At 34.7% G+C, this 24,723-nt stretch overlaps 1 protein-coding gene across 2 annotated transcripts; it reads left to right on the top strand.

The window, feature by feature from the left end:
- Positions 1 to 1,479: 1,479 nt before the first annotated feature.
- Mrpl42 (mitochondrial ribosomal protein L42) lies at positions 1,480 to 22,618 on the top strand. Of its 2 annotated transcripts, none has more exons than XM_076854948.1 (6): positions 1,480 to 1,547; positions 3,124 to 3,284; positions 7,308 to 7,371; positions 8,359 to 8,443; positions 14,061 to 14,224; positions 22,438 to 22,618. In XM_076854948.1, exons 2-6 carry the CDS (start codon positions 3,215 to 3,217, stop codon positions 22,481 to 22,483), a joined length of 429 nt encoding a protein of 142 aa, XP_076711063.1. In that variant the 5' UTR covers positions 1,480 to 1,547; positions 3,124 to 3,214; the 3' UTR covers positions 22,484 to 22,618. The 2 variants fall into 2 exon arrangements, with proteins under 2 accessions (XP_076711063.1, XP_076711064.1); XM_076854949.1 differs by having other exon boundaries at positions 1,498 to 1,547; positions 3,121 to 3,284.
- Positions 22,619 to 24,723: the final 2,105 nt, after the last annotated feature.

Consider the following 24,723-nt stretch of genomic DNA (forward strand, 5'->3'; position numbering starts at 1 on the left):
TGGGATTATAGGCATGAGCTGCTGCACCCAGATATTTTTTTTATTTTTAATTACATTTGTTATATTATTGCTGATAGTCAAAAGGGAAAGATTTTATTTGAATGCCTTAGAAATAAGATATCTCCTTAGGGTAGATGTTCATAAAAGTTTGTTATTAAAATTTTTATAAGCACCTAAAGGTACAATTTTAGCTAGCATGGAGTGCTTACTGCATGCCAAGTATCTTGCTAAGTATTTTGAGTACTTTCTGTTTTTTGATTCACTTAACAATACTATGGAATAGAGAACATCATTATTATCCACCTTTCACAAAGAAAAAACTGAAAAAAAATTAAATAAATAAATTGCCCAAAACAACATAGATAAGAAGTGGGGAATCAAGATTCAAATTAGGCAGATGGAGCCTCAGAATTCATTTGATAACCTCTTATACTGCCTCCCTAACATTAGCTGAGCTCATAGGAGTTATTCAGATGAGAAGTAAGATGGTCCTATATATAGTAAGGTTTTAGCTTAAGGGTAGAGAAGATATAAATGTAAGTCCCATTTGGAGTGTTCCTAATACAGCTTTTGAAATGAAAGTAAATTATAAATTGTGATCTGAATTGTAGTTAATAATGTGGAAGAACTTACATTTTCACCAGTAGTAATCTTTTTAAAATTTTTTATTAGTTATTGTTGAACCTTTATTTATTTATTTGTTTATATGTGATGCTGAGAATCTAACCCAGTGCCTCACACAGGCTAGGCAATTACTCTACCACTGAGCCACAGCCTCAGCTCTTACCAGTGGTAATCTTTTTATTTTTTTATTTTTATTTGGTACTGGGGATTGAACCCAAAGATGCTCCACTGAGCTCAGTTTATTTACTTATTTATTTTTTAAATTTTGAGACATGGTGTTATTAAATTGCCTGCCTCAACCTCGCGAGTCTCTGGAATTACAGGTGCACACAGTACTAATTCATATTCTCTCTTTCTCTCTCAATATTTTTTTGTTGTTGTTGTCGATGGATCTTCATTTTAATTATATGTGGTGCTGAGGATCGAACTCAAGGGCCTCCTTCATGCAAGGCAAGTGCTCCACCACTGAGCTACAACATAGCCCCGTACTAATTCTTTTTATGTTTTTTTTTTTTTTTGAAACATTTGTGATTTGAAATATGTTGATTCTGTTATTTCAGTTAGTATTGGACTGTTAGTAAAAGACCATCAGAAAAATAGTGGCTTACACAAGATAAAAGTTTACTTCTACCAAGGAATAATCTAGCGGTGCTCTGAATATGAACATAGTTAATAAAACTGTACTCGTTACTGTCTACGGATGTGTGCTGGGGCAATGATTTAGTTCTTCTGAGCACCTTTGGCAATGATGAGCCCAGGCGGCTGCAGCCAAAGGCGGGAGACTGCGGCAGGTTCCCAGCCTGCCCTCTGCGCTAGGGCCACTTTCCCGAGGAGACTACCGCTCCCAGAGTGCTCCGCGGGCCGGGAGGGCGCGGGGGCGGGGTCGCACAGTACCCGGATTGAGGCAACATGGCGATCTCCTGGTGAGTAACCTGCGAGGTAACTGCTGCCCTCTCCTCCTCAGGTGGAGGAGTCCCTCGAATTTGGGCAGGCCCAGAAGGCTTATCGGCGGGTGTTGAGGCCTTCCGCTTGTCGTAGCCTGCAGGGCGAAGCTGCCGGCATCTCCAGATGTCCATCCTGTAAAAGGGACGGCACCTGGTCGCGTGCTTCCTGTAGCGCCCCTCTAGTGCTCTGACCGACACTCGGCGGGAGCTGAGTGACCTTGCGGGTCCTCGGACTCCTCCTTGTCGAAGTCCTTCGGATCGCTCCCTGAGTGTTATTCTCTATGCTGTTGGGAGTCTGTTCCACGAACCCCAGCCCCCCTGAAGCTCTCAGTAGCTTTTGCTTTGGGTGGAATTCTATGCCAAGGGACTTGCTCTGTGAAATTTGCTCCTTGGGCTGAATAGTTTGACCCTCCACTGGGTATGCTGGCCTCGGGTAGAGGGAACCTAAAGGCTCCTAAAGTCCTATGTTCTTGGTCTTGTCACAAGACGTGGGTTTGCGTTCCACCCATGCTATCTACTGAACGGTGAGAATAGGGGAGCGAATTAATCGTTTGAGGTCCCCAAACTTTGTTCTTAATATGTAGAACGAAGATGCCTACTTTACAGATTTATGAAAGTCAGAACACATAATTGCATACGAAAGTAGGTTGTAAACTGTAAATAATACTCTTATGAACTCAGAGTTAGCCGTACTTAAGTACTAACAGGGCCAGGAATCCGCCTGTATATTTTAGTCCTGCAAAGAGGATCTGTGTCTTAATTCCCTTTCATCGTTCTCCACTGGGAGAAGGGCACGAATAGTCACCGAGTTCAATTAAACAAAAGGGTATAATAGTTTTGTTATTTATTTACAGCAGCTCATGAACATTGTGCTTGTTTCCCCCACTTTACCAGTGAAAAAAATGGAGGGTCATTTAGTTAATGATTTGCCCAAAGTTTCCCAGTTTGTAACTGATCAACTCTAAAATTCTTGGAAGTAAGTCATTCAAATTTTGTGTTTCTTCAAGGCTCAAAATAAGGAAACCACACATGGTTAATACAAGAGTAAATTGAAATGGTGGTGAAAACACCTTGGAACCTTATGATGATGACATTTGTGTTTCTCTAAGTATGTGATAGGCCAAGGATAGGCCTTCTTGTTTAATATTTAGTTGAATCAGAAACAGAATATTACTCTTCGTGATGTAATAAGGTCTTGTGTGTGGTACTAGGAGGTGGTACAGGCATGCTACTAATTATAGATGGGATGCTCAGTGTACCATTGTAAGTGACAGATTCTAAAAGCAATTACACATTTTCTGAGTATTCAGTAAGTGGAAAAAGCTGCACTGAGTGCTGAGATGTTTGCATTTAAGAAAAATAATAATGGGGTTATTATATATAAATGGGATTTCTCATCTTAGATTCAGATATTGTTGTATGTCCTATTAAATTATGTGGAAATGCAAAGTTGTTGGAAATCCTTACTTCAAATGACTGTCCTGTTAGGGAATGCTTCCTGTCTTGTTCTTGTAGTTTATGATAGGTAGCATTGATTTTTCTTTATCTCAAGCAGGAATAAAAATTGATGTGCCTAGAAGTAGATTTGAAAGGTGGTTGTTCTTCAGAACATCTTTCATCATATCGTCTGATCATCTTAAAACACCATGGCATCGATAGCATTCAAATGGGTGATATCAAAGAGAATTCTCTGGAAGCATTTATTTCCAGTTCAAAGTGAGTTATTAAATTTTTAATGTTTAAAAAGAGTTTTAAACTTTTTCAAATATAGAATATTTAACACTTATGTATGCCTATTTGCAGGAATGTTTGCAATAAAGAAAAAGCGATGAAAACCTAAATGTCAATCAAAAGGGGGTGGATAACTATTGCTACATCTTAACTATAAATGTCATGCCACTGTTTCCAACATGAAAAGTTCTCCAAATAGAAGAGAGAGGAAAAGATGTCAGAACAGTGTCTATCATGTGATTCTGTGGGTTTTTTTTTTTTAATATTTTTTTTAGTTGTTGATAGACTTATTAAAATTTATTTATATGTGGTGCTGAGAATCGAAGCCAGTGCCTCACACATGCCAGGCAAGTGTTACCACTGAGCCACAACCCCATCCCTCTGTGTTTTAAAAAGATAACATTTGTGTGCACAGGAATGTGTGCATATGCATAAATGGCAAGTCCAATATGATTATTTGTGTAGACCACAAGTGGTTTTAGGTGATGGACTAAAAGGGTAACTTTCTCTCGTTTAGATCATTTATACTTTGTATATTTACACCTGTTACTTTTTTAAAATTGCAAAATAAGTCTAATCTTTTTTTGGGGGGTGGGTGTGGGGGGGCTGCTGCCCAGAATGAACTCAGGGGCACTCAACTACTGAGCTTCACGCCCAGCCCTTTTTTGTATTTTATTTAGAGACGGGGTTTCATTGAGTTGCTTAGTGCCTCACTGTTTCTGAGGCTGGCTTTGAACTCAAAATCCTCCTGCCTCAGCCTCCTAAACCGCTGGGATTATAGGCATGTACCACCGCACTCAGCTCACAGTCTAATCTAACAACGATAATCATTGTTAATATTTTTGTGTATTCTCCTTGACTTCTTCCTATAGACATAGCCATTTCAAAAAACAAACTGTAATTTCTACTTTTGTTTTCTAAAGAATTGTTTAATTTTAATTATCTTGAAAGCCTATTGATATGTATTTGATAGTCAGAGCATGGACCCATATAAGTAAATACAATAATCTTATTTCTCAACCAACCACAACTGTTTTTTGCTTTCCTGATTTTTTTTTTTTTCCTGGAAATTGAATTTAGAGGTACTTCAACACTGAAGTATATCCCCAGCTCTTGTTGTTTTCTATTTTGAAAAGAGTGTCACTAAATTGTTAAGGCTGGCTGGCTCTGAATTTATGATCCTCATTCCTCAGCCTCCCAATTAGCTAGGATTACAGATGTGTGCCACCATGCCCAACTTTTGCTTTCATTTTTCTCTGTCCCACAGTACAATTTACCTACTTCCCTCCATTCCCTCCTTTTGAGACAGAGTCTCACTAAGGTGCTGGCCTCAAACTTTCAGTCTTCTTGCCTTAGTCTCCTGAGCCTCTGGGATTACAGGCATGCACCACCATGCCCAGCTTCCTTTTCCTGTATTAATTCTGTTTACCTATTTCTAAAGTACATATGGTTAAAAAGCTACAATAGGTATGCTTTTTAATGTTTAGCTATGTTAGCCAACTTTTCTTTACATCTCTGCTTGACTTTAATCTCTCCTTCATATTTCCTATTTACTACTCTTTGTAATTGAAAGTTTATTTATTGAGTTAGAGGAAGAGAGCTATTTGAAGACTAGGGCAAAAAAGCAATGAAGAGGTAATTTGGGGGCTTTTGAGGCAAGGAAAAAATCGTTTGCCCACTAAACTTTTTTTTTTTTTTAAATCATGTTCACAAGTTTACTAAATTCTACTTTTATTTTTTATTTTTATATTTTTGGTACTGGTGATTGCACTTGGGGCACTTTTCCACTGAGCTATATGTCCTATTTTTTTTTTTTTTGAGACAGCATTTTACTTAGTTGCTGAGAGTTTAGTTAAAGGTTCTTGAGGCTGGGTTCAAACTTGCAATCCTCCTTCCTCAACCTCTGGAGTTACTGAGATTACAGACATGTGTTACCACATTCTACTAAATCCTTTTATAGGAAACCAGGAAACCTTTGTCCCTGCACACCGTTCTTCCACTTCCCCTCTTTATAAAGGCTCAGAGCATTATAATTATCATATCATTGAAAATATAATCAACTTATAATTAATTAAATACAGAAGGAGATTGCTGAAGACTAGCTATAAACTAAAACAAGAGTCAGAACAAAAATTGCAGTCATCTTTTGAATTTCTAAGGGCATTTTCATTGTTGATAATTGGGAGAAGGGCTCCTGCTGTTTAGCCTCCCATTTACCTTTACAGGAACCTGGACCTAAAGTGGATGAGGAGTTAGACCTGATCAGCTTTTATACACCCCGTGTGCCTTAAAACAGCAGTTAGTCTTTATGCAGGTTACCTGAGAAACGGTTACTCCATCCCTGGATAACTAAAAATTATTATGTGTCTTTTTACTACATTTCCCCCTGCATATGTATTGTGTCTTTTTTGATGTCCCTAGTTCCTCATATATTATAATAGAGGATAAATAAGTGATTGTTTAATTTATATGAATGGATTGGAATTATTGTCAGATAATTTTAAAGAGTTAATTTAGGTTCCTCAAGAAAATCTACCTTCTTTTATGAATCTATTATCATTTATGCAGCTATTATCATTAATATTATTATCAAAGGTAAAGTATTATTACTGATACTGTTGTTTTATATGGAAAGGAAGGACATTAAGATTGGAGGCAAAGCAAAACCCATGATTTGGGAGAGAAAGTATAATGACTAAAAAAAATAAAAGGGCCTCCGCATATTCCAGAAGAGCATTTAAGACTTTCCAAAATATATAGCCAACATGGAAATGTAGAATTTTATAGTTTTAAAAAACATATTAATCCATTTAGTCCTTATAATAATTAATATGGGTGGAAAAGGGGTTAAAAAAAAGGTATAGCAATGTCATATGAAGCATTGATTTAGGGTCATGTAAAAGAGACTCCCCTATGATAGAGGTTAGCAGGTAGGGAGAGTAAAAAGGATTTCATGGATGAATATACAACTTTGAAGTTGAGTGATTGTTGAGCAAAGTGTGGATGGTGTTGTATACTGGGGACATGGAGAGGAATGGAGGTAAGTCATAGTCCCATGTAACTGGAGCAAGATGCTCTGTTGAGAGATTGATTCTTGGCTAAAACCAAGACACATTCAGAATTTGCTTTTAATTATACTGAGCTTGCCAGGCACAGTGGTGCACGCCTGTAATCCCAGCAGCTCAGGAGGCTGAGGCAGGAGGGTTGCAAATTCAAAGCCAGTCTCAGTAACATAGTAAGGCCCTCTCTCAAAAGTTAAAACAGATTGATAATGAGACTCAGTAATTAAGCTTAATCCCTGGTACAAAAAAAAAAAAAACAAAAAACCTATATTGAGCTACCTCTAATTTTGTGTGTGTGTGTGTGTGTGTGTTTAAAGATATCCTTTCTTTGAACATAAAAAGGACTTTCTGCAAATTTTTAAAGTAATTGAAGCTCTTGAATTTCTAAGTATTGTAAAAAAGGAAAATATGCTTAAAGTTGTACAAAATTAATTTTCTTAATCAAAACACTGCTCCCCTTTTATAAACTATGCACCTTGGGATTTCTAAATACTTCACATTCTTTATTGGAAAGATTAGAATTCCCAAATACTTTATTTTCCTTTATCATCTTTGATCTTTGTTCTTGTTACTTGCTCTAGAAGGAGCACTACTTACCCCTTATCAACTCCTCATTCCTTTATCCTTCAGAGCACCTTAGACATCATTTCTACTGGGAAGGCTTTCTTAAACCTGCACATTTGCATTTGCTAGCCTGTTCCTGTGCCATTTCTCTCCCACTGCTTACCCATGCTAACAACACTTAACCTTTATGTTGCAATTGTTTCTTGTCTTTCTTACCAGCAGACTGTACCCTTTTAAGGATAGGGACTAAGTCCTGGCTCTTTCTACAAACCTTTTTCACAGTAAATAGTAAATTGGTTAAAGGAGTAAAATTAGCTTTAAATTTATGTGAGAACATATGCCCCAATTAACTAAATCTGTTTTACTGTTTGGGTTTTTGCAGACAGTGCTTTATCTGGTGTTTGTCATAAATCCACATTTTCTTCTCTTCCAGATGACTATAATTGGTATGTATTAAAATTCAATTAAAAATAACAGTCTTAGCTGTATCTGAAATGATTTCATTTGATTTTCTGCTTGCTTTTTTGATTATTCTTTCTTTAATTTTGTTTTAAAAAGTTATTTCTATTCTCTTATTTACTCAGTATCTGAGATTATAAATGTTTTAAATGAAATCATCATCATTGTGTTTCAGTGAATATTTAATTTGTTATAAGACAGACATGTTGTTAGAAATGCTATCTTCCTGAAGCCTGCTTTAGCTTTTTGGAGAAGTTAATTAGTTTTTATAGTTTTCTCTTTGGGTTCATATCTATTAGCTTAAGTCATTATTTATCTTTTGTTTGACATTGAATAATCCCAAATTACAAATTTTTAATTCAATACCTTTTATTTAATTCCACTCACCGTGCTAAGAATTAAGAGTAACATGACATTGTCTTTGTTCTCCACAGAAGTCTGTTGTGCAGAAACTGCAACATATTTTCTTAAACCATGTGTTTTTTTTTAATTGCAAATTTTAGTAAAAGCATATCTGCTTCTCTTTTGATGCATTTTAATTGCACTATGTTAAGTAGTTGTAAATAAGACTAGGTAACATTTTTTGAACCTAAAAATTTTGGTTGAGTCATATAAAGTTTTTGCATTATATAAGATTCCATCGTTCATCAAAAATCATTGGTAGTTGAAATGTTCATTGCATTACTGTCATGGTATGTAATCTTAAAAGTCATGATGAAATAATATGGTGTGTTATTCTCTGCTAGATAAAATATACTCACAGTTTAGGTCCTAGCCATTTTGTTGTGGTAGTAAGCTGACATATTCTGTGAGATAGTCTTGAGTTGTCGCCTATGTTAAGGTTACCAGGTTTGCTAATCTGGTGATGTAGTGTCTTCTCTTTAGCAATTTGTGATTAATTAGTTTTTGCTGTAAAAATAATGATTCTGTCCTAAATAATAGTATACTCTATTTTCTAAAATGTTCTTTTTTAGCAAAGTAGAGCTTGCTTTGACATCTGATGGCAGGACAATAGTATGCTACCATCCTTCTGTGGATATCCCATATGAACATACACAAGTATGTATGACAAAATCTAATATTTTTAAATTTTCTGTTAGAAATGTACCTATTTCTTACAAATATCCAAAGAGAAGGGGATTGTCTGATTTTCTTTGTTTAATTTATCTTCTTTTGGCTTTTTTGAAAAACAGTTTTGATTTTCTTTTCATTTTTCTTTAATAATCTTTAAAGGTTATATTATTTAAAAAAATAAACTTTTTAAAAAAAAATATTTATTTCTTTAGTTTTTAGGTGGATACAGTATCTTTATTTCACATTTATGTGGTGCTGAGAATCGAACCCAGTGCCTCACTCACACTAGGCGAGCATACTACCACTTGAGCCACATCCCCAGGCCACAAAATAAACTTTTTAAATGCAGTTATGACATCATTTTTCTGGTCTAAAAAATTTAGTAGATATCTAGTTAAGGATTATATACATCTAGTATAAAACTATAAAACACATTATTCATCCCATCTTATTATTTAATAAGTTTTGAAAAACTTGCATTTTAGACTGTTAGTTCAAAACTTTTGTACTGTTGACTCTGATAATCTTTTTAATGTTTGATTTTTTAATTTAATTTTTCCTATTGAATCAATATGGGTATATAGTTTAAGTGGTCCAATTTAATTTTATTCTGTCTTCAAAGCCAGAGCGCTGGATAAGAGGTTTGGGTTTATTTTTGTGTTTAATACAATTTATTTTAGTTTGACCTAACTGTTTTTATTATTTTATATTTAAAATGCTTTTTTTTTTCCTATTTAATATAATATAGCATCCTCCTATATTTGGCAATGTTTGGTCTGCTCTTTGAGGAAAAAATAATTAGATTATACATTTAGTGGCACCTATTTTTAAAAATCATTAGAGCCAGAGTGCTAGTTAATTTGACAAATTAGATTATACTTTGCTAATTTCTATTCCATTTTTTAAATCTCATTATTTTTTCTTCCTGCCTCTGTATCCTAGCCAGATATAGGCACTAATCCAGTGCTCTTTTTTTTCTTAATTTCTTTGGGCAATATATACAAAAATAGGCCCTAGTCACTGAGTTTGAAGCTGTACAGTCTCCAGTTCACAATGTGTTATGCCTTCTTCTGTTGTTATCTTATGTATTCTTTGGTGACATGCTTAATTCTTGTAGCAGTTATTCAAAAGAAGCAGAAGATTGTCAGGTCATTTCTTTCTTTCTTTTTTTTTTTTAAATATTTATTATTTTAGTTTTCGGTGGACACAATATCTTTGTATGTGGTGCTGAGGATCGAACCCGGGCCGCAAGCTTGCCAGGCGGGCGCGCTACCGCTTGAGCCACATCCCCAGTCCTGTCAGGTCATTTCTTAGCATTCACATTCTTATCCCTAGATGACTCTTTACATCCCTTCTGTCCTCAATTCTGAAAACTTCCCCACCATAATATTAGTATTTAACTATCATTGATAAAATCTTTTCTAATGTTTTCTCTTCTTGAGTGTTGCCTTTACCTTTTTTTTCTAATATACCTGAATGTTCCCTGGGGACATTGTTTCCCCAGCAGCCCTTTTAAATAATTGCTGTTTGTCTCTCACACCCTTTGCCACTGGGCTTAGAGGTGTAGTAGGTATCCTGTAGTTCTTCATCTTCATAACCAGATCATTTCTCTTTTCTCTGACAATTCCTAACTTTATAACTTGTATCATCAAATCATACCATCAATTATTTTTTTCTTTGTTGTCATCTCCAACCACCAGTTCATTTCTCTTTCACCCTCATACATTTCTTGAAGGTTTGAGGCTTATATCAAACATTGTTGAATCTAAAATGTGTTGGTTATTTTTCATAGATGCAGATAAAAAGATCCTCCTTTTATTTCTCCTGATGTGTGTTTGATTAAAATACTAATATTTAAATTTTTTTTTAGAATTTAATATTTCTAGTTTAGGAAAACAAAGAGCAAAAAAATAATGATTTAGAAAACAAAGTAAAAATGTAAATAAAAATTAAGTTTTTTGTTGTTTTTATTTTTTGTTTTGTTTTTGCTCCTGGGGATTGAATCCACAGCTACAACTGAGTCACATTTTTATTTGTGATCCTTCTGCCTCAGCCTTTTGGAGGCACCGGATTACAAGTGTGCAGTATCACGCCTGGCAAGCATGTCTTTTTAGTAATTGATTTAGTGGAAATTTTCAAAAGTCAAATTTTACAATTCTTAAGAAAAACAAGGGAAATTCAGAATAACAGTTCTGAGTATTTCATACAGTTGGCGTTCGGTTTTATTTCATTTGTTTTATTGAAACACATACCCTTTCTTTGAAGTTTGATCAAGGAGTACTGCATTAAAGAATTCTGAGTGCCAGAGGCACTGTTATAGACCTTAAAGAATCCATTAATCTCAATGTCTTCTTATCTATGCACATAGAAATTGTTTTAAAACTACACAAAGAATTTTTGATAAATTAGAGTTAGACCTCCTTAGGATATTAGGAAGACACAATAAGCATTTATTAATATGTGACAATAACTTTGATAATATTTAAAACATTTGCTCTTTAGCAACAGTTGTAAAAGACTTAAAAAAAAAAAAAAGAAAGAAAACTGTTAATTATAGGCTCTAAATAGCAATGAGGATGGATTCTCCAAAGATAGAGTTTATTAGAAAATAGCAGAGCATTGCAATGAGAATACAGTTGCCATAGGCCATAGTCAACTGTGAGTTTATTTAAGAGTTTGAGACAAGGGGAAGTTTCCAGAGGCAAAAGGAAGAGGATTACCAAAGTTGTTTTGAAGCAATCCATACCTATGAGGATCAGTAACAAGGGTGGAGTCAGTCCAAGGTTGACCAGACTTTAGTTGGGCAGATGGCCTGATGATATAATTTTTTGTGTAAGGTTACAGTGGCCTTTGTGCAAGGTTGTGGTTGTGGCAGAGGCTCTTGTGTTAGTTCTTGTCAGTAATGTGTGCAGAGATCCCCTTCTCAACCTCCCAGCTTTATTTATGTACATATTTTTCTGTCAGGGTTTGACACAGTTGACCCCCTTTCAATTCTGACAACTTTCACAGCTCTAATCCCATGTATATACTAGTACCTCTCAGGGTATAATAGTAATTTTCAAAGACCTTTACTAATATTTCACTTTATACAGAAAGATAATCTTTTGCATTTACATTAAATGTCTAAGTAATGCTTCCTCTTTAAAATATATATATATCTTTATTGCTATTTGGGGCCTTAAAAGAAATGTTAATAGCTACCTACTGTTTATGAAACTCTTAGAGCATGAGGGACAGCAAAGCATACTATGAATTATTATTTCACTTAATCCTCATTAAACTCTAATGAGACAGATATTACTTCCTGATTTTATAGAAAGGAAAAGTATGTTTAAATAATTTGCCCGAGGCCACAGAACTACTCAAAGCAGAACCAGAGACAAAAATGCATGTTCTTTTTTTTTTTTAAACTTTTTTTTTTTTTTAAAGAGAGAGTGAGAGTGAGAGAGAGAGATTTTTTAAAATATTTATTTTATTTTAGTTATCGGCGAACACAACATCTTTGTTTGTATGTGGTGCTGAGGATCGAACCCGGGCCGCACGCATGCCAGGCGAGCGCACTACCACTTGAGCCACATCCCCAGCCCCAAAATGCATGTTCTTAACCTCTCTGTTATAATTCCTTATTCTCTCCCACATTCAGAGGGAATGCTAGACCACTAATATGTAAGTGGTTTCTTTTTGGTCTGGTTATAAAGGCTTATCACAATCTGATTTCTCAAGATTTTTTTTTTTTTAAATCATCTCTTAGGTGTTCTTGCATATGTTTCATCATTTACTCATCTTTCTGTGCCCCGTATACTTCTGTCTATATTAGACTATACTATCTACCGGACTCTGACTCAACTGCTTCCACTTCCACTGATATCTTTGTTACTTTGCATTTCTGAAGTCCTTATTCAATTGTGCCCTCTCCTTGTGCTTATATATATCCTTTTACAGAGGTCTTATTGTTTCCTGAACTTAAACTTGATATAAGTATGTTATAATATTTAATACAGTGGTAGGATATAGTAGTTGTCAGTAAATAGTGTATGAACATAAAGAAGACTGTGAAATGTTTCACATCATTGTAAAGTCATATTTGTATTGTACTATAATTACTATGTATGCCTTACTTTGTAAAGTACTTTGTAAAGTACTTTGTAAAGTAAGGTATTGTTACCATTGTTATATATGTTATCATTACTAATGTATCATTTCATCAATATAACATTATTGAATGTTATAGTCATTGTTATGTATATTAATATCATTATTTATTCATTTATTCATTTATTTATTTATTTTTAAGTGTGTGGGGGTACCAGATATTGAACTCAGGGGCATTCAACCACTGAGCCACTCCCCAGCCCTATTTTGTATTTATTGAGAGACAGGATCTCACTGAGTTGCCTAGTGCCTTGCCATTGCTGAGGCTGGCTTTGAACTTGTGATCCTCCTGCCTCAGCCTCCTGAGCTGCCTTGGATTGCAGGCATGTACCACTGTACCGGCTAATCATTTACATTTTAAAATATAGGTAACTTGACCCTCCAAGTCAGTGATTTTTTTTTTTTTTTTTTTAAACTGTGCTGCTAATCATTTACATTTTAAAATATAGGTAACTTGACCCTCCAAGTCAGTGATTTTTTTTTTTTTTTTTTTTTTTAATATGGTGCTAGGGATTGAACCCAGGGTCCTTTATCTGAGTTACATTACATCTCTTTTTACTTTTTTGAGACAGGGTCTCAAAAAAAAAAGTTGCCCATGCTGGCCTTGAACTTATTCTTCTGCCTATGTCTTCTGAGTCACTGAGGTTATAGTCATGTGCCACCATGCTTGACTTCAAGTCATTGTTTCTTAAAGGCTTTAATGAGCTGCTCCTACTGATAGAAATATATTTTATCACTCTTATGCATTGAGAATGCAGTTTAGTAACTAATGTCTTTGTGGGGAAATGGTCCACATTATCATGAGGCATTATTTGATGGCATTTCAGTTACCTGAAATGAAATCACTGAAAAATTTCCTGCTTCCATTGAATATGGGAGCCACATCCCCAGCCCTTTTATATATTTTACTAGAGATAGGGTCTTGATGAGTTGCTTGTGGCCTTGCTAAGTTGCTAAGGCTGAGTTTGAACTTTTGATCCTGCTGCCTCAGCCTCCTAAGTCACTGGGATTATAGGCGTGTGCCACTGTGCCTGACACTTAGTCCCTTTTTATGTTTTGAGACAGGGCCTCAGCTAAATTGCTGAGGCTGGCTTTGAACTTGCAACCCTCCTTTCTCAGCCTCCTGAGCCACTGGGTTTATAGATGTGTGCCACCCTGCCCAGTAAGAATTTTCATTTTCAATGAAAGGTTTTGCATTGTGTCTCACTGTAATGATTGAGATATATAAGAATTTTATTATTGGAAAATTAACCCAAAATTTGTGAGAGGAAAAATATTTCTGATCTTGTTGAGTAATACAACTAAGCAAAACTGTTCTGATAACTTCTTTACCTACCCTGAGTTACTGTAATGAATTACTGAGTACGGAAGTTATTTTATTGTAACTCAATCAAATCCTGGCTAACCTTTTTCTACATTTTGATGTTGTTTGTTTCTAATTATTTTGTAGCCTATTCCTCAACCAGATCCTTTGCACAGTAATGAAGAAACACATGATCAAGTGCTAAAAACCAGATTAGAAGAAAAAGAGGAACACCTTGAGGAAGGACCCATGATAGAAAAACTTAGCAAAATGTTCTTTACTACTAAGCATCGTTGGTATCCTCATGGACAGTAAGTTTTATTTTCTTTCTTCAACTCTGACTACATACACTAAAGGAACATGTAACTATCCTTGCACTAACAATTTCTGAAATGGTACTGCACGAGAAAGTTAACCCCAAGTACAATCGCATACTGTATTGTACACCACCCTCCCTACCGCCATCCCTGTACTGAGGACTCAACCTAGTACCACTGAACTGTGTCCCTAATCCTACCCTTTATTTTTAAGAATTTGAGACAGGCCTTTTACAACATTACCAAGGCTGGCTCCAAACTGTGATCTTACTGTGTCAGCCTCCTGATAGAAATATCAAGACAATCTGCTCCACTAAGTTCTACACAATCCCTGTTTGTAAGTTTGGGTATTTTGGTAGATAGCTGGATTACCAGCATGCACCACCATGCCCAGCTATATTATATTTTTATATCAATATATATACTATAGTTAAATTGAAATAATGCTTTTTTAGCAATATTATGTTTTTATATCAATATATATATATATATATATATATATAATAGTTAAATTGAAATGCTTCTTTATTTTTCTTTATTTTAATGAGAGAATTTAAACAAAGCTTTCTGTGAATTTTGTAAAAGTCCTTGAAAATTTTATTCTATGATAGTCATTAATTAATGTGTGATTTTTATTTAGCTTCCTAATAAGAAATTAATCTCGTTCTCAGCCCTTTATCTATTCTTTTAGTAGACTGAGTTGTTGCAAAAATAATTGGGGTGCAGCACACAATTTGGCAATAAATATTGTTTTCAGTTCTCTTGCTTTTCTCTCATCAACTCTTATCCTCTAACTCTGGCTTTAATTTTCGTATTTTGAATCATTTTCTTTTCTTGTGGTGTTAGGGCCTAACATATAGTGCTTTTATGCTTAGCTATACTCCAGCTCCAAATCTCTCTTTCATGTCTGTTGTCTTCCAGACTAAACTATGAGGGCATTTGGTTTATAAATATAAACAGTGTTTGTTTGAGCAAACTTTGTTCTCATTCACTTGTGTAACTGCCACTGGGCTGGCACACTTATAGCAGGATACATTTATGGAACTAACAAATATACATTCATCAGTCTGTTCTAGTGCCGGGTGTAGTGGCATACACCTGTTATCCCAGCATCTCGGGAGGCTGAGGTAGGAGGATCATGAGTTCAAAGCCAGCCTCAGCAACAGCGAGGTGCTAAGCAACTTAGTGAGACCCTGTCTCTAAATAAAATACAAAAAAAGGGGATGTGGCTCAGTGGTTGATTACCCCTGAGTTCAATCCCTGGTATCAAAAACAAAACAAAACAATCTGCTCCACTAAGTTCTATACAATTCCTGTTTTTAAGTTATTTATACTCAAGGAGTGAAGATAATGAAGTAAATACACAATTAAAATCAAGGGTGATTAAGCCTCTTGAAGGATGGCTCAGAGATACCTACGGGAGTGGGAGAAAGCTCCATAGGCAGAAGAGACAGCAAGTGAGATAAAGTATGCTGGGGACGTTGCCAATAGTTCATATTGGATGGAATCTAGAATATGTGGAGGAATATAGGAAGGGTATTGTGAAGGAGTTTGTGCTGAGCAGTTTTAACATGTGAACTGACTTGTACATCATTTATACATTAGAAAATCATTAAGAAGGCTCTGTATTTGGGATAAAGTGATACAGAGAAAGACTAGAGTTAGGGAGATCTGTTAGGAAACCATTAACAGAAGTCTGGTGAAAAATGTTGATGATCTAAATGGACTACCACTGAGAACAGAAAGAAGGAAAATAAAAGAAGATTGGAATTTAAGAACTTTAATCAGCATTAGTAGATGCATGGTAGGGAGAGAGGGAAGAGATAGGAGGCCTCTCTGACAGGGGTATTTGGGTAGATAGTGATGCCATTTATGTGAATGGGGAAACAAGTTTGGGAGTAAGGAGGATGAACCCACAGTTGATTGAGTTTGAAGGGCCTGTGGATCATCTGGTGGGGAACAGTTCTAAAGGGATAGATCTAGGGATTCTGGAGCTCTGTTCACTTTTTAGTTTAAAAGAAGCTTCTTCCCTTAACTTTAGTTATGACAGAGATTCTCCAGGGTACTGCTTTTTATTGTACATCTTGGTGAAATTCACTGAGAGTTTTAATTATAGTTGCTGTGCAGCCTGTTCTGCCATGTTTTTTTTCCTTAGTCTTATTAGCAATATTACCATCCTTAGAATATTTCAAACGACTTCTTTCCAAAGTTTTTGATTCATTAGAATAAAACAAAGTCTTTTCCTGTCTAAAAAAAACCCCTCTTTTAACAATCTCAATATTAAAGGTGATATTTCTGTCAATTTCCCAAGAAAAAAATTTGTGTTTTGTTTTTGTTTTTGTAATGACCAACATGGTCTTTCAATTCCTGCTTCTATTTTTTATCTCCTTCCTTGATTCCTTGATTTTTTTTTTTTTAACTTAATACTCAGTTTTTATGCATGCTATCTGGGTCTGTACCTATCTTTGTAATTGTTAGGGTTTTGTGAATGTTAGGGTGTATGAAAACAAATTAGCAAGCATTTCCATACTATATTTAAATCATTAAATCATAACTATGTTTTAAGATTTATTTCCATGATTTACAACGTCTCTTAAAGTTTATCTTTTAGTTTTGTTATGTTATCCAGATATTTCAGTTAAGCCTAACCCTGAACTTTGGTAATGGCTTTTAGTATTTGTTGCCTTCCTCTATGTCTCATATTGCTGCAATCTTTTGTAATTGTTGCTCATAGCTAAGTCACTGAGGATACGAAAATCCTCTGAAGGGAAGAAAGACTAAAGGCAGTATTAGGAATCTTAAAATCAAATATGTGTTTCAAGAGCTTTTATTTATTTATTTATTTTTATTCCTTTTTGTGGATGGATCACAATTTATTTATGTTCCAATTATGAACATTTTGAGTACTTCTCAGTATTTGGCTCATATGAATAAAACTGCATAAATGTTTAAGTCATGGTATTGACATGTTTTCACTTCTTGTTTTTTTTTTTGAATTTAATTTTTCTTCTTTTTTTAAAATATTTTTTTAGTTATAGGTGAATACAATATCTTTTTATTTTATTTATGTGGTGCTGAGGATCGAACACAGGGCCTCACACATGAGAGACGAGAGCTCTACCACTGAGCCCCAGCCCAGCCCCTCTTGGTTTTTTTTTTTTTTTTTAATACTAAGAATTGAACTCTGGGGCTTATCTAATGAGCCACACCCCCAGCCCTTTTTTGTATTTTATTTAGAGACAGGGTCTCACTGAGTTGCTTAGCACCTCGTTAAGTTGCTAAGGCTGGCTTTGAACTTTCAATCCTCCTGCCTCAGCCTCCCAAGCTGCTGGGATAACAGGAAAGCTCCACTGCTCCTGACTCTGTTTTCACTTCTCTTTGGCAATCCCTGTAAGTAAGATTACTGGGTCATATGATAAAAAAAGACACATTTAAATTCAGTAGAAACTGTCAAAGTGATATTTCCACCAGTAGTAAGTGTGAGTTCTACTTGTTCCACATCCTCCCTAACACTCGGTATTATTGTCTTTTTACTTTAGTCATTCTGTTGGGTAAGTAGTAGCGATTAATTGTGATTTTAACTTATGTTTCCCCAATAATAATGATGTTGAACATTTTTTCATGTGGCCATCTGTACATTTGTAGCGGGTATTTGTGTGTGTATGTGTGTGAGAAAGAGAGAGAGAGAGAGAGAGAGAGAGAGAGAGAGAGAGAGAGAGAGAGAGAGAGAGAGAAGAGAGAATTGTCTGTACAGATGAGTTGTCTTATTAAGATATAGGACCCGTGGATTGAAGTACTGTGTGAGCTGTGTGCTTTGTAAATATTTTCTGTCTGTGGCTTGCCTTTTCATTTCCTAAATAGCTTTTGAAGATAGTAGTGTTTTTTAATTTTGATGATGTTTAATTCACAAATTTTTCCTTTTGTAGTTCAGGAGTTTTATGTTCCACTTAAATTCTACCTAACCCAAGGTCACTAAGAATTTCTTCTAGAAGTTTTATTTGGGTTGATTTTTATATACAGTGTGAGGCATTAGTTGAGGTACCTTTTTTTACATATGCATATCAGCTATTCTAGCATCATTAGTTGAAAATATTATGTCCCTTTCCATTAAATTGGTCCAACTCCTTTGTTGAAAGTCAGTTGACCATATATGTTGGTACTGGTAATCTTGTTCATTTAATCTCTATTTTTACAGTAAATAAGTTTTAAAATCAGGTTAAGTCCTCTGTATTGTTATTTCTTCAAATTTTCTTAGTCATCCTATGTCTTTCGCATTTCCCTATGAATTTTAGAGTCAGCTTATCAATTTATAAAAAGTTTGGTAGGATTTTAAAGAGTGTTGAATTCAGTCTGAAGATCAATTTCAGGAGAATTAACGTCTTATCAATATTCAGTCTTGGGGCTGGGGTTGTGGCTCAGTGGGAGAGTGCTTGCTTGGCATGTGTGAGGCACTGGGTTCAATTCTCAGCACCGCATTTAAAAAAATAAATAAATAAAATAAAGGTATTGTGTCTCATCTACAACCAAAAAATATTCAGTCTTATCAATATTCAATCTTCCTGTTGAAAATGGCATATTTTTTTGAGACAGGGTTCACTGTGTTGGTCAGGCTGTCCACAAATTCCTGGACTTAAGCAGACCTGCCCTCTCAGCCTACTGAGTGTCTGGTACTATAGGGGCATACCATGGTGCCCATATATAGGATTTTCTTCTTTCTTTCTTTCTTTTTTTTTTTTTTTTTTGTGGGGGGTGGATACTGGGGATTGAACTCAGGAGCACTCATCCACTGAGCCACATCCCCAGCCCTATTTTGTGTTTTATTTAGAGATAGGGTCTCACTGAGTTTCTTAATGCCTCGCTTTTCCTGAGGTTGGCTTTGAACTCACAATCCTCCTGCCTCAGCCTCCAGAGCCACTGGGATTACAGGCGTGTGCTGCCACACCCTGCTAGGATTTCTTAATAGATGATCATAGGACCTATGAATAAAGGCAATTTTACTTCTCTTTTTATAGTGCTTCTTGTTTTGTTTTTCTTATTGCTTAGAACCTTAAGTACAATGTTGGGTAAACTGCTGAGAACAAATATTATTGTCTTTCCCCCAGTTTTAGTGAAGGAAGGCACTGAATCTTTTAACATCAGCAAGTCTAGTGTTCAGTAATAGGTCTTTATGTAGATGCCCTGATCAGGTTCAGGAAGTCCCTTCTAGCATAGTTCTAGGGAGTCCCTAGCATGGAGAAGTATTTTTGTTTTGATTTGCTTTATAATGAATGGGTGTTGAATTTTCTTGGATGCTTTTTTTGCATTTATTAAGATGATCATTTGGTTTTTCTTACTTTTTAATGTAGTCAATTATATTAAATGATTTTAAATAGTAAGTTTACTTTTTATTTCTGGGGTAACTGATGCTTGGTCATGATGTATTATTATTTTTATTTATTGTTGAATTCATTTTGCTAAAATTTTGTGTAGAATGTTTACATCTTTATTAGGGATACTGGCCTATAGTTTTATCTGTTTTTGGTGTCAGTAATGCTTCCATCAGAAAATGGATATGGAAGTATACCTTCCTCTCCATTTTTCCAGAGGAATGTTAAAAATTGCATCTTATTTCTTTCTTAAATATTTGTTAGAATTCACCAACGAAGCCAAATTACAGGTGACACACACTTGTAATCCCAGCAACTCGGAAGGCTGAGGCAAGAGGCTCACAGGTTCAAGGCCAGCCTCAGCAATTTAGTGAGACCCTAAGCAACTTACTCAGACATTGTCTCAAAATTAAAGAATTAAAAAAAGACTGGGAGCCTGTAGCTCAGTGGTAAGTGTCTTGGGTTTAATCCCCAGGGCCAAAAAAAAAAAAAAAAAAAACCAAGGAATTCACCAGGGAAGCAAGCCATCTGGGTCTGGAGTTTTCTTTATGGGAAGTTTTAATTACACATTTAGTTAGTTTAGTTGATATGTAAAGGCTGTTTAGTTTATCAAAAGTTTCTTCTTGAGGGCGCTGTGTTAGTTTGTGTTTTTCAAAGAATTTGCCCATTTCATCTAAATTGTTGGGTTTATTTGCATATTGTTGATCATTGTATTTCCTTATTGTCCTTTAAATATTTTAATTATAGTGATGTCACTTCTCACATTCTTTTTCTTTTTAATTTTTAAAATTTGTTGTAATTAGATGTACATGACAGTAGAATGCATTTTGACACATTGTACACAAATGGAGCATAACTTCTCATTCTTCTGGCTGTACATGGTGGAGAGTCACCCCAGTAGTGTAATCATACATGTATATAGGGTAATAATATCTGTCTCATTCTATCTCCCTTCACAGCCCCACATCCCCACCCCTCCCTCTACTCCCCACCTCTCACATTCTTGATATGATTAATTTTGTTGATCTTTTCCAAGAATCATCTTTTTGGTTTTATTAAGTCTACTGTTTTCTATTTTCTGTTTTATTGTTTTTTTGCTCTTTGTTATATCCTTTTTAAACTTGCTTTTGGTTTAAGTAAGTTGTGATCAAAATATCTGGAAATAAATTTGTTCATGCTGGTTATTATGCTCTAGGTATTTTCTGCAACTTACTTTTTCATATTAGCATGCAGAGGTGTATTTTATTCTTTTCAACTTAATTCTTTTATACATTTTCAAAAAAATCATTATCACCCAGCACTGCAAAAAAAAAAAAAAAATCAATATCAGAAAAATCAGAAAGTTTTCTATATGAAACTTTAAGATAAACAAACATGCTTAGGTATTTTGATCACAAACAAAACTAAAGAGCATGAGATACATATCTTATCATTTGTGGAATAAAAATTTTTAAATGGAATTTCCACATTAGCAAAAAAGCAAAGAAAATTAACTCCTGACCACCCTGCCAAAATCTTACTATACGGGAAGTTTTGAAGAGAACTAATCAATCACATTTGTACTCTGTATTTTCTTTTTTAAAATTTACTTTGTTATAGATGGACACAATACCTTTGTTTTATTCATTGATTTTTATGTGGTGCTGAGAACTGAACCCAGTGCCTCACACATGCTAATAGGCAAGTACTCTACCACTGAGCCACAACCCTAGCCTGTACTCTGTATTTTCTTAACTCAGTAAAGAAAATAAAGAAATATGAAGAAACAAAAAGAAAAATTCTCCACAGTGAAATCACTCAAAAATAATCACTGTTAACAGTGCATTTTATTTCTCTAGATCTATTCATAAGCTTGGTTAGTTGCTTATTTTTACATGGTTGTAATCATATGTGAATTTGCATCATATATCCCTGTCTTAATATTTTAATTATTTTTCTCTATTACTTTAGGATAGATTTCCAGAATAGTGGGTTGAGCCTCCTTAATCCGAAATCCAAAATGCTCCAAAGTCTGAAACTTTTCAAGCACTAATGTGGAAAATTTCACATCGTATGTTAAGGATTGTAGTAAAAATGCAGGCACATTAACAATATTATACAAAATTATCTTCAGGATATATGTGTAAGCTGTATAAGAAACCAAAAATTTTTTTGTTTAGACTTGGGTCCTATCCCCAAGATATTACGTATATGCAGCTATTCTAAAATCAAACTATTCCAAAAAAGAAAAATTCCAAAATTTGAAATATTTCTGTTCTCACGTATTTGAGATAAGGGATGTTCAACCTGTACTAAATGAAGGTTGTGAATATTACCATTCTGCTTTTCAAAAGTATTGCACCAATTAATACTTGAATCAGCCAAGGCTGATTTCACCACACTCATGCTTGGATTAGACATTATAATTTTTAACATATTTGTGATCAGAAACAAAAGTAAACTGTTCCTGATGATATTAAAATATAATTTTGAAGATCAAGTGGCTTCTGTTCAGTTTTTAAAATACAACTGTAACAGAACATGGTTATGATATAGTGTTTTTTTACTATAAAGACAAATTTTATTATTAGTTTTTAATTAAGGTTACCTTGAAAATGTCCTCAAGATCTGAAAGAAGATTTTCCAAAATGCTTAATTGATAGGAAACAATTTTCACACTGGGAGAATGTAGTTTATTAAGAAATATCTGAGATGTATCCAAAAATGTATGTATAAAGTTTCATTGATTTTTTTCAAATAGTTCTAATAAAAATAGCAAAATAATCATAGACATTTGAGATTTCTATCAGAAGTAATAAACCTTTACTAAAATAATTTATCTCAGATATTCTTCTTTTCAAGGTATCATAGACGTCGTAAGAATCCGAATCCTCCAAAAGACAGATGATATTGAGACTCCTGGGAGAATCAAAGAAAAATGTTATCTGGTGTCTCATTTGCCATTTGAGAAAATGCAATCTGGTGTATTCACTAATATGTTATTTAGTAATATAATAATAAAATGTCTTTTCATATATTAGAATATGTATTTATTAATCCTGGACTTTACATTTTTATTTAGAGAAATGATTTCATTTATTTTCCTTTTGAGATATTAAAGGCTACCACTTATTTTTATGTGTCTAGTATGAGTATTTTTACATCATCATGCAAACATTATTATTAGTGTAAATATGGTTAATAAAATATGCATGCTTCTTCTGAAGAAATTTTTCAAATTTATTTTCATTGGTGCATTAGTTTTACCTAATAGTGGGAATCATTATGCTGTATTTGTACATACACATAACATAATTTGATCAGTTTCATTTCAATGTACCTTCCTTTTTCTCCCTACCCCATCTGCGTGCTCTACCCAATTTAATTGCTACATTGTAATTATATAGAAAAGCTGTATTCACTGCGGTTATATTTGTACCCGGACATAGCATAATTTGGTACATTTTGCTCCCCAGTACTTCCCTGTGTCCTCGCCCTTCCCTCCCTCTTACTTCACGAAGGTGTTTTCAAATTGCCTTTGAGAATAAACTTAGGAAGACAATCCAGAAAATAGATGTTGCAGTGTTTCCATTGGCTTTAGGAAATAATTAACTTAGTTACATTTTAATCAGTTTTTACTGTCTGCTAGGCTCTTTACAAATTTTATTAAATTCTCACAATAATTTTCTTAATAGGGAGCATCAAGGCTGGGGTTGTAGCTCGGTGGAGTGCACATACGAGGCACTGGGTTCTATCCTCAGCACTACATAAAAATAAAATAAAAGTTTTGTGTCCATTGCCAACTAAAAATAGTGGGGTGGTGGTGGAAAGGAGCATCATCCTCATTATATAGATAAGTTTGAGAGACCTGAACTCTACCTAGCAGACTGGGGAGCCAGGATCCGAACTGCCAGGCTCCAAAACCTTCAATACATTGTAATGACAAATGGGTTGATCTCCTTCACCCAAGAATGTACTTTCCTAGAGATGTCTCTAGAAAGAATATTATATAATTGGTTTTGATTTTTTTTTTTCTTTTTCTGTCTTAAAAATTACACCAGCACTGGGTACGGTGGTGCACACCTGTAATCATCCCAATGATTTAGAAGGCCGAGCAGGAGGATCACAAGTTTGAGGCCAGCCTGAGTAATTTAGTGAGATCCTTTTTCAAATGGAAAGGGCTGGACTGGGGAGTTAGCTCCACTGTAGAGTGCTTGCCTAGCATGCATGAGGCCCTGGGTTTGATCCCCAGCATTTTTACAGAAATAAATAAGCAAAATGTGAAATAACAAAAACAAAAACGCTATGGTTGTGGCTCAAAAGTGAAATATCCTTGGGTTCAATCCCAAATACTGAAAAAAAAAAAAAGCTAATATCAAGAACACATGCAAACAACAGCTGCAGCTCTTGAGATTAAAATGTTTCACCAGACTATAGTGTTATAGCAATGTACACAGAACCTTGAGAAGCTTTGCTGCCCCTGTGATTTCTGTTGAGCAGGTGAGGAATTTTAAGGAGGGAAAGTTCTTTATTCAGACTTGTAAAATATTTGTGATATTTGTAAAGTTGATGTGAAAAAAATAATTTCTGAAAGTCTATTGTTAAATCCTTTTAGTAAAGGAAATTTAGTGGTCTGTAAAATGTGAAGAATGGTGAGTAGGAGAGATCGAAGGAAATAATTAGTAATGGCTACCCTCTATTACCCAAAGGAAATGTTTTTAAGTAGCTGCTTTTTTTGTGAACTATTAATTTTTGTGGAAAAAAAATTTTTTTTAAAGTTTGATAGAAATTTGATAATCTAAAATATTTGCCGGCTGTGTTGATATATCTTTGTAAAATGGTTCATTTTTTTTTCCAGGTTGATTTATACTCAAAATTTTAAAAAGGTTGAGATGTTATAAATGTAGAAAGAATAAAAGACTGAAATAAGATAAAATGAAAATTTTCTTCGACTCCAAGATGCCCAGACTACATATGTCAAAAGGAGAATTAACTTTGATTTTATTGTACTGGAAATATAGATTAACATTGTAGTTGATAGGATTTGGTGTTCATGGTTTGCTGATTTTTGTTTTGCTAAACATTCTATCACCAGCATCACCTCCCCTGTTCTTCCCATCCCCCACCCCAGGAATAGAAAACTGCATT

Source organism: Callospermophilus lateralis, chromosome 4 (genome assembly GCF_048772815.1).
Source record: "Callospermophilus lateralis isolate mCalLat2 chromosome 4, mCalLat2.hap1, whole genome shotgun sequence".
Lineage (NCBI taxonomy): Eukaryota > Metazoa > Chordata > Mammalia > Rodentia > Sciuridae > Callospermophilus > Callospermophilus lateralis.

What these genes read in the sequence shown, in the direction of transcription:
- Mrpl42 (XM_076854948.1), top strand. Translation starts at nt 3,215, where the DNA reads ATGGCATCGATAGCATTCAAATGGGTGATATCAAAGAGAATTCTCTGG. An exon ending in GCATTTATTTCCAGTTCAAA is followed by an intron (nt 3,285 to 7,307) that starts GTGAGTTATTAA and finishes GGGTTTTTGCAG; the next exon opens with ACAGTGCTTTATCTGGTGTT. An exon ending in CTTCCAGATGACTATAATTG is followed by an intron (nt 7,372 to 8,358) that starts GTATGTATTAAA and finishes GTTCTTTTTTAG; the next exon opens with CAAAGTAGAGCTTGCTTTGA.